We start from the raw sequence: 10,651 nt of genomic DNA, 5'->3' as shown, positions 1-10,651 counted from the left end.
GGGTGGCGCGGGCCTGGCCCGGGGCTTGGGGAAGTGCGCCAGGGGGGTCACGTCCTTCCCCAGCAGCGCGGGCGGGCAGCCGGTGCGCCGGCTGCGCAGCAGGGACTTGCTCCTGCAGTTCTTGTGGATGTCGGGGTTGTACTTATGCTCCAGCCGCTGGTGCATCATCAAGACCTCGGGATAAAAGGTCTTGAAGGTACAAAACGGGCAGGTGATCCCTGGGATTAAACTCTTGCTCAGAGAAATGGCAGGGCAGCCGTGAAGCGCCCCGAGGGACAGGTTCAGAGGCTTCTCCTGGCAATCCACGCCGGGCTTGTGCTTGCCGTCGGCCACCGCCCCCGCCGGCTTCTCCCTGGGGCCGCCGTCGGCACCGCGGGCCGCACTGCCGTCCACACGCGCAGGGACCCCCGCCTCCGCCCTACACGCGGGCTCGGGGGGCTGAGGGTCACCCGGCGGTCTCTTCTGTAACACATCCAAATACGCGGGGGCAGGAGCTTTGCCCATTTTATCAGTACTGTCATCGGTTGCATTTTTATGGAAATCCTGAGTATCTCTGTGTCCTGGTGAGAGGACAGTGCTGCCCAGAACATTCTGAAAGGTAGCAGCCATCCCCTTAAGTTGCTTTGAAGGTGGGCTGCCTTTAACATCTTTGGCACCATCAAAAAATCTTTTCAAATTTTTGGTTTGCGCACTGTCGGCGGCAAGTAGTGCATCTTCGGTCTCCTGGTTTTTCCCATCGGTCTTGACTTCGGCGGCAAGATCGATCTGCTTGTCCTTGTGATGTCTCTCCAGGTGGTACCGCAGAGACGTCTTCTGCGCCGCAGCATAGTCACAGAATTCACATTTGTATGGTTTTTCACCTAAAACAAGAAGCGTCACTGTGTCACACAAGTTCACGAAAAACATCAAAATAGATCTCTGGAAACTAAAATTATGTGCCAAGAGAGAATATAATATACCGTCTTTCCTTTTCCCTTTTCTCTCTACGAATCTGCATCTCCAGGATTTTTCACAAGTTGCTCGCTTTCTCACCCTTACTATACTGAGTATTTGAAAATGTGAACATATGTCTTTAACTTAAAAAAAAATAGCACACTTTAAACTTATTTAACCTTCAGAATAAATAGCCCTATGGAACAGAATATCATGATTATCCTGATTTTACAGCTAGGAACACTGGGGCACAGAAAGGTTAAGCGACTTGCCCAAGGCTGCACAGCTAGTGAGTGGAGGAGATGCCCACCCAGCCTCCTGAACCATTATCATGTTACAGCTGCTTCTACAATCTAAAGAAAATACTAAATATATCCTCGTTGCCTTCTAAATCCTAACAGTTAACACCCAAAAAAGCTGTGGCATTAAAAAATAAGAGGTTTTAATAAGATGAGAGGATACAGTAGTCAGAAACTAAACAAGAAACTAACTTTGAAACAGAAACAGTTCAAGTTACAAGAACACTAACAGACTTAAAATGACAGCTGCCATCAACACACTTCACACTTACTCTTAAACTATTGCAAGGGACTAAGAATATTTGAACAACAATATAAAAAAGTCAAGACACAAAACTATATCATAGTTCTTTGAGCTAATAAGAATTAAGAAAATCTAGGAAGTTCCTTACCTGTATGCGTTCTGAGATGAATATTGAGGTAATAATTTGAACGGAAAAACTTCCCACAATAACTACATTCTCTTGAGGATGTAAGATGCTTTATTTTTCCTCCATCATCATTTTTATCTTAAAGCAGAAACAAAAAATATTTCTGTAAGAAGACAGCTCAAGTACACAAGTAAGACAGGCTGACTTTAAGTATTCTTGATGGAAACTTTTTTTGGGGGGGAAAGCATAAAATAGTTTTTATATTAAGTGTTGGGGTACCCCAGAAAGGATAGGAACACACCAAATGCTATTTTGAGACTGCCTGAAGTTTTGGAAGCTTTTTATAACATGCGTGCCCTATTTCTTGGTTTTGTTTTTGTTTTCTGAGTACAGCAGAATTTGGTGTCACAGATTTAGTTCTTCCTTTGCCTCAATCACAGGAAAGCTCACTTAACAGAGACTGACATGCATGGGCAACTTTCTGTTCTCCCAACAAGTCTGCAACAAGCAGGATCTGGCAGACTGAAGCTGGACCTACACACACTGGCTTCTTCAGAATAACGGATTTAGAAAACGGAGCCAATAGAAATTGCCAGCTTCCCCAACCACCAGGCCCAAGAAGTGCATCGTAAGATCGGGCCAGCTACCACTAGAGGGTAGCAAGCACAACTTAATCTTTAAAGGAAAGAAAAGGTTTTGGCACTGGGTCAAACAGCTACAAAAGAAAGTTTGTCAAGATTTAGCACATTTTGGAAAGCAGACCATTATCATTCACAAGCACATGTGGACAAAAATATATCGGGGAATCAATCAAAATCTGTCCCCAAATGACAATGCGCTAAACTATATTATACTTCGATCTCTGCAACGACCAGGACAGTGTATCTGGGCTGCAACAGAGTAAAGGTCCACTGGGAACACTAATTTAAGGATGATTATACCCAAATACCAGCCCTCCGAAAGACAATGGCATTTGCTACAGTTAAGACACCCGCTCCCATAAAAATGAGTGTTAAAGTTCTAGATAATCACCTCCTCTTACCAAAGACTGTATTGTGTGCACTGCAGTGAGGACAAGGAAGTGGACATCTCTTAACAACTGAGCCTAACTAAACCGGCTCTTTTGCCTTGAAAACTGCTAACTCCAACTAAAAAGTCCTCCTTCCTGGTTTTGCATTTTAGATTATTATATAGACCTAGCTTGCAGATTTTAAGGAGCAGCTTACTTATGAGCCAACCATGGGCAACCTCCAGTACAACAGACAGGGCGGCACGATCCCCTCGCCCCTCGACTCCCCTGACGCAACACTCTAAACCAGCAGAGACAACCACTGATCGCAAAGACTTCAAAAGCAATCCCATGAGCAACCACCATTAAACCTACTACACAGTTGAACAAACATAAAAACAAAATATTTACTTTGCCTTTTGATCTTAAAAGTCGATCTCAAGAAAGCCAGGTTGATAGTAAATAACAGGAAGGTAAACCTAGACAACCACATCATAATATAAACTTAGGAAAATCAATTCTCTAAATACAGAAGGCCCAGCTTTGTCTTACAATCACACCCAACGAGCTGAGTTTGAACCTCACTGCAATTTCCTACTCCAAGTATGTGTAGGATATATGGTACGTTGCATCAGAGCCAAAAAGTTATGAAATGGGTCTGTTTTAACACAAAGGACGTGAAATATCCACATATACTTGGTTCCTGCTCCTCTGGCATCACCTCTGATTGTACAGTTTCTGAAAGGACTGCAAATTTTTTTATCAAGAGGCTGTGGAAATTATCCTTGGGAGGTGGAAGACAAGGGTCGACCAACCAATTTTGCAAACAGAAATCAGGGCACAGAAAGGTTAAGCAACGTGTCATCAGCCACAGAACAATGCAGTGGCAGAACCAGACTGCAGGCAAGTCGTGGCCCTCCCAGCTACTGCTGGGCATTCTATCCGCCTGACGACCAAGACTTCCACCAGATCCTTCTGCCCACACCACCTACCGGCAGAACGCGACTGACCATTTCGTTTCTCTCAGGACAACGAGGACCCAACCATCTCCCGATTCCTGTATGCCCCCAAGCAGGAATGCCACTACTAGGAACCGCTGAGATGACAACAGGTCTGTGCTGAAGGCCTTTTTTATGATGTCATGAAGACACCATAATGGTGTTTTCTAGATTTCTGAAGACTGTAGTATCCTAAGCGCTAGGTTTCCTGTGGCCCCTGAATCTTGAAACATCCTAAATCCTCCGTATGAATACTAGTGTTCTCACACCCATCGTGTGATGGCAAAAAGAACCTGACACTGGGTTGGAGCAGGAAGAGTCCCGTGTGTCGTCCGGTCAGATCCACCTGGGGTCTCACACCCGAGTTCGCACGAGCCAGCCACATACCATCAAGTTACAAAGGAGGCAGCATCTGCTTAAACCAAAGACCACTTTTGTGAATGATAACATCCCTCTAAGACTAATTCGTGTTCCCACCATTCAGTTGTTGAAGATGCAGGGGTTCCTTTAACTGCCTTCAAGCAGCCGAATCCTTTATTTAAACAAAATACTATTAAACAGACAGAAGCAGCTCTGGTTGAAGTGCAGATGGGCGACACTCGAACCACAGGTGGGATCCCGTGCCTTAGATAATGTCCCTGAGCCTCCGGCAATGGCTGCTTCCATGGCTGTTTCCTCTAAAAGCCACTAGTACAACAGAAACCTGCCTGAGCACTTGAGATTCCTTTAAACCATCTTTGGTGTGTTCACATTCCCTTTATTTTACACATGGTCTCCGTTCGTGAGCTATTCGCAAATACTAGCCCACCAGACAGAGGACAGGGTACCAGGTAGCACCAGCCCATCTCTAAAGAGACCCTTGCTCTGGCTGATAATCACTCCAGTACCTTTTGTGACCACTAGACGGGCATCTGGAGCTAAGTGCGTGAGAGCCAGAGCGGGGTCCCGAGGACAGGGAGGTCGGCTGCATGTAAGAACACCCCGCTTTTATAGAGAAGATCAGATACGCCGGAAAATCTGAAGCAAAGCGCAGGGGTCTCTGACCCGACACCGCTAACACTGGGGCCACGCAATCACCTGCCACGGGGTGCCCTGCGCACGGGAAGATGTTTCGTAGCATCCCTGGCCTTTCCCCACTGGGTGCCAGCCACACACACACTAACACGGCTGTGACAACCAAAAATATCTCTAGACACTACCAGGTTCCACGGGGGACCAAATCGCCCCGGGTCAGAAGCACCGCGTCAGGCTGAAGCACAAGTGAGATGATGTGTGTCCTCCGTTAGCAAGAGTTAAGACGACAGAACTTTCAGAACCGGAAGAAACCTCGAGAAGAATCAAGGCCCTGAGAGGTTACGTGACCTCCAACAGGCTGGCACCACAAGGGCCTGGACTCCACCCCAGCTCTCCCACCCCTGGATGGGCCAGCGTTTTCTGGGGCGGGAACAGAGGCAGGGCAGCAGGCCCTGGGGCAGGGGCTTACCCAAATGGAGCCCTTCTGGAAGTCCGTCCTCAGATCCATCTTCAGAACCACCTTCTCGATCCACGGCTCCATTCTCATCCAGGGTGGCGGTGAGGTCTGGAGAACACGTCCTAGGCTGCCTTCCATCAACCGACATGGTGGGCGACTCGGCATCGGCCCTCCGGTCCTTCTTGTGCACTCGCGAGTGCAAGACCAGCTGGTGGTAGGTTCGGAAGGCTTTGCCACATTCCGAGCAATGCGTAGGCTTCTCCTTGTTGGCGGACAACTTCGGGTCCGCTTCCCCAGAAGGCACTTCACCACTGGAGGGTCGGGACTTCTCTTTATCTTGTGCGAGGCCTGCATAACCGCTTTTGCTTGCCTTGGACTTTCCAGAACCTTCGGAATGGCTCTTACTCGCATTCCAAATCTCGACCAGCTCCTCTTTTTCCGAACACGAGTCATCATTGTCGGTACTTCCTTCTTGGCCGGGCTGTTCCTTCACTTCTCGGCACACGGCGACTTTTCCTTTGGTAGCCAGCTGCCAAGCCTGGTAGGTGGTGAATGGATCGAGCTGAGGTATCCATTTTGTGGGCTTCTTGCCGGTTTCGGGGTGAGAGGTGGGTCTCAAGTTTAAAAACTGCAGGAACTCTTCCCCCGGAGATGGCATTCCCCCCTGCGGAGAGTCTGTTTGTGTACTGCTGGCACCGGAAGCCGCTTCTTTGGTGTGCATCTTCCTGTGATCGATGAGACTCTCCTTATTTGGAAAGAGGAAGCCACAGACCATGCAGATTTTGTAAGGAGAGGAGATGCTCTCAGCCGCCGGCTCCTGTACCACCTCATTGATGGTGGCCGGGCTCTCGGAGCCTTGCTGCAGTTTGCTCTTGGCCCCTGATTTGCCAGTGTGCGTCCGCATGTGATTTTTAAGAAACCAGGGCTCCTTGAATCTTCTCCCGCACACGTTACAGCCGTAAGTGAAAGAGTCCTTATGTTTCTTCATGTGCATCTCGACGTCGAAAGCCACTCTGAATGTCTGCCCACATACTTCACAGCTAAATTCTTCATTTTCTTTGCAATTCTTGTCCTTTGGAGGTTCTGTTCTCACTTGACTTTTATCAAGAGGACTAAGATACTCCGCTTCAACACGCAAAACTGCGGGCTCACAGAGGATCGGCCGATGTTGCATTAAGACATGTTTATTAAGGTCTTCTGAATGTGTGAAGGTCTGATTGCAAAACATGCAGTCCAAGGGCATATATCCTTCTATTTGGGTTATGTTCTTCTCTTGCGTCGCTCTGAAAGGGACAGCGGTGGTCCCTTTTATGGACATGGCATCATCTAGCTCCATCTGGGTGCCAAGGGAATTGCCAATAACTTCTGGTCCATCCATATACACCAACAGGGATTGAGTTGGCATGTTTCCTGGCACTTTAGGATTGTATATAAAATAAGAATCTGGTGGAGGAATTTCTGGAATTGGGATAAGGCCACTTGTAAGACTTGTCACTCACACCCCCAGCAGCCCTGGACTTAAAACTACAACAAATATTTGTTATAAAAGTTCAAAAGAAAGTATATATTCCTGTAGCTTCTTATCTTCAGAAGTCGTAGGAAGCTCTGTGACAAAGCCTCTCACTGGTTCTCTCCACAAACAAGGCAGACAGACTCCCCAACGCTTTGATTCAAATATGAGTCAGCACAAAGCATTAATTCTCTTTGTCTCCATTGAGTGAGTGATTCAATTGAGCAAGAAGTCAATCCCAGCAACCTGGAGACAAGGGATTTCCAAAACCTAGAGGGGGAAAAAAAACCACAGAAATGGTTAGCTGCAGCCGGGGAAGAAGAGAAGCCTGGTGTGGACGGTTCACAGCTGGTCCGCTCGTGGCAGAGAAGGCGCCTAGGTCATCCGCTCCCCTGTTAACTAACAGTGCATCCTGTTCGACAGGCTCGTTAATTAAATCATTAGCATTTTATCCAATCAGTACACTTAGCAAATCGCTAGATTTTCATGCAGTTAAGAAACTTAACACGTGGTCCCTTAGTGATTTAAACCTAAAATGTAAGATTCTGGGCAGAAACACGTTTTAAATGCCCACACTACAATGTACGTGTGTATCCTTATGAACAGTCTCCATAAATCCAGAGACTCTACCAGCTGCGAAAACGGACAATTACAGCACTTTAAGTAAAAATTTAAGCCAGAACTTCAAACAGTCTTATACAGTCGAGAAACACAAATACCTTACATGCAGCCTTGAAGCTTACACATGCATTGGCCAACAACACACACACAAACAGGAACCTTTCCTAAAATCCATATTCAGAAACTACAGACACCTCAGAATGATGCTCATCTTGGCCATGAGAAACGTTCATCATTTTAGCTCACAGGATATTCTCGCCCCTCACCCACTGCCCAAACCCCAGCTTGCTTGTAACAACTTTCTGCCTTCAACAAGCCTCAGGGTTGGGCTTCCTTGTCCACACAATTAATAAGGAAATACATACACAAAGCTACTTTGTGAATATACACGTTAAAATAAAATCCTCCATACCGCCAGTTCAACGTGGCTCAGTCTTCAGTCAGAAAATGGGTCCTCCCATTTTTAACCCACCTTTCACATTATGCATTGGCCAGGTCAAAAATGGACTATTATTTTATTTAGCTCTGCAGGCTCAGGTTTAGAAGCTGATTTTCATTCTTGAAGAAGAATCAGCCTCCAAAAAATCCAAAATCCCCCACCTTTCTGGCCAGACAGAATTGGTTTTAAAGCGTCACAACTACTTTAACTGAGGTCGGTTAATTCTGCCCAACAAAACAAAGACTTGCAAACTGCTCCCACCACCTTCAGCTTTACTTTCTTCTCTCCACTTCCTCAAAGAGCAAGGGCCTCTAGGCTCAGAGAAGACAAGGAAACATTTCTTCCCCTTCTTTACACTCATAATAAAAGAAAATTCTCATGCCCCTTGCTATCTTTAGTTTTGAATAAACCAGATCTTTAACATTAAGCTTTTCTAAATAAGACTGCAGATCAAAGATTAGGGAAAAGAAAGAACGTACTGAAGTGTTTTATCTTAATTTCTGAGTCTTTTGTTGTAATCACAATGGAGGATAAAATGCTGGGGCTGGCGACCAGCTTGGTGGGAAATAACAGAACACTCCAGAGACCTGAGTTCTAGTTCTGCCTCAGTCACAACCTTCAAGCTGTCACCACCACATACCCCATCTTTACCTACTTGATGGAAATGGTTAAATGACAGGATCATCCTCAAGAGTTCCAAATTTCTGTGCTGGGGAGGGGGGGAGGTAGCAGATCTACATTTATGGATAGACCTACGCAAAAGAATATTTAATGCTATCCTAAATCAAGATATTAAATGACATTTGAAAATGTAACTGCTAATTTAGGGTTCTATGCATTTACTCATTGAACAAATAATGTACCGGGTAATATTTTCACTGAAGAAATTAACAGTACATATTCTAGAAAAGCAGCTCTCAAACTCAGACATTGTTTTCACCAGCTGACAGCTATATGAAAAACAGAAACAGCTCAATGAGTTCCACACCAAGTACATGGATAAATTTCAATTTGAATAAAGGCTGTCCTGTATTTGAGGCCCTTTCTATTTTTTTGGTTGCAAAGTCGCTTTTTAAAAAATGAAACACTGGCAATAGGGAGTAGTAAAGTTTTTTTTTTTTTTAATGCCCTAATTTGCCAAAATCAAAGTTAGTCCTCCATGTCAGACCTCAACATTATCTTCTTTTTTCTTTTTTTTAAAGAAATTTTACTACTCTGTGATATCTTAAATTTGGGGGAACTCCAGTTTTCTACAGATCATCTTTCCCAAAAAGACACCAATCCTAAACTCAATCTCTGGATGAGAAACAGGACATGTGGGTCCATCCCTATTATTTATTTCCCGCCCAGGGTAATGGCATAAACTGGAAATGCCTGACTTCGAGAAATAGTTGTTTCAATTTTTATCTCTGAAACGTTCAAATATCTGGGTTAAGGAAGTCATCGTCAGCTTCTAACCCAAGACCTGAAGGATTAGTAAAGGAAGCACAGTGAAAAAACCAAAAAAAAAAAAAAAAAAAATCACAGAAGAGCTTCAGTTTTGCTTGGGGTGGGTGAAGGATGGCGGCCTGGAGATGAGCAGAAGGAGGTCCTGGGCCAGCGAGTCTCCTAGGATGGTCACATGGGGAAGAAGACCCTTCCAGGCAAAACTAAGCACTTCTTCCTCAAGGGACGTTTCTGGCACAGATTCTGACAGTCAGCAACTGTGCCCAATTGTCGTGAGCACTAGACAACATTGGGTCATAGCCATCCTTACTCACCCAAGATAGAAAAACCCTGGGCTATTCCTCTGAAGAGTCTGGGGGAGAGACCCTGTCAACCTTGTTCACTGCTATCCCTGCATGCCTAGAAGGGGTCACTGGCACAGGGTTAGGCCCTCGATAAACACCTAGTGACTAAACGAACCAACACAACGTGGTCAGCACAGGGGCAGAGTCAATACTGCACATCTCTAGCCACAGTCACCAACCATTACTCATCTGATATGAAAATTACCTCGAAGGTCCATCAGACCTTCTACACGGCTCTCTATGGCTGCCGTCTAATATCCCACTCTCTGCACTTTCCAGGGTATAATAAAAAATAACGAATCATGTTTAATCACACCACGAAGTTGACCAACACAAGCAAAACTGTATCATTTGGATTTAAAACTGCTCTCCTTACTGACCCACCGGAACAGAAATGCAGGACAAGCTGGGGAAATCTCTGACAGCAAAGGCCTTCAACTCTTGACTCAGAAACTGAATGCAGACTAAACACTTCCTTAACCTATAAACCAATTATCTACATCACTTAAAACCAATCTAACAAAATCTAAAATCTTCAGAGTGATTGCAATAACAAAGACTTTAATACTAACAAAACTTACCAAAAAACAGACATTCTAATCTAATTACTGTTAATAACAACCATTCCAGGCCAGCGAGCGAACGAGCACCCACACAGCCTTCCCTGCACCTTCGGGGTTCTCCGGGGGGGCACGCACAAGCCAAGCGCAGAGCAAGGCTCTGCGGCGGACGGAGGAAGCTGTCTGTCCTCACCAAGAACTGGAGGAGGGAGGAGGGGGAGATCATAATCCAAACCCTACAATCTAAATGCTTTTAGTCTGCAGAAAAGTGAGCGTTCCGAACATACGAGGCTAACTAAAAGGCAGCTGGCAAAAATGTTTTTCAATGTTTAAAAAAAAAGCTCTTACACCTTTACCCAGGTAAAGGACAGCACTGAACTTTCAGCCATTCGCCCCAAGGCACCTGAGGCAATATTCAGGGTAACGTCATATTCTGAAAGAACACTAGGGCTTCCTTGATACTGTGATCACTTAAGTAGAGACTTTAAAAAAAAAAAATTTTACAACAACATAACCTTTGGAAAAAAGTAGGAACCATATTGCTGTCACTGCCTGAAAGAGAAGTCTAACGCCCTTTAGGCCATGTCCCCTGATGGGTTTTGTTTTGTTTTTTCCTAAAGCAGATACTCGCTTGTGAGTAAAGCTCCTGT

The 10,651-nt window shown here is 45.4% G+C and overlaps 1 protein-coding gene across 1 annotated transcript in view; it reads right to left on the bottom strand.

Annotated features, from left to right (window-relative positions):
- ZNF217 (zinc finger protein 217) overlaps positions 1 to 6,576 on the bottom strand; it is a gene marked incomplete at its 5' end in the record, with an annotated part of 12,663 nt that extends 6,087 nt beyond the window's left edge. The window contains 3 exons of the mRNA XM_034641580.1: positions 1 to 860; positions 1,625 to 1,741; positions 5,094 to 6,576. Of these exons, the coding sequence (XP_034497471.1) occupies positions 1 to 860; positions 1,625 to 1,741; positions 5,094 to 6,576 (2,460 nt within the window). The remainder of the gene's footprint in view (positions 861 to 1,624; positions 1,742 to 5,093) is intronic.
- Positions 6,577 to 10,651: the final 4,075 nt, after the last annotated feature.

This window comes from Ailuropoda melanoleuca, chromosome 13 (assembly GCF_002007445.2).
Source record: "Ailuropoda melanoleuca isolate Jingjing chromosome 13, ASM200744v2, whole genome shotgun sequence".
In the NCBI taxonomy this organism is placed as follows: domain Eukaryota; kingdom Metazoa; phylum Chordata; class Mammalia; order Carnivora; family Ursidae; genus Ailuropoda; species Ailuropoda melanoleuca.
Note: the sequence above shows the minus strand (reverse complement) of the source record. Positions and strands in the feature narration are given on the sequence as shown.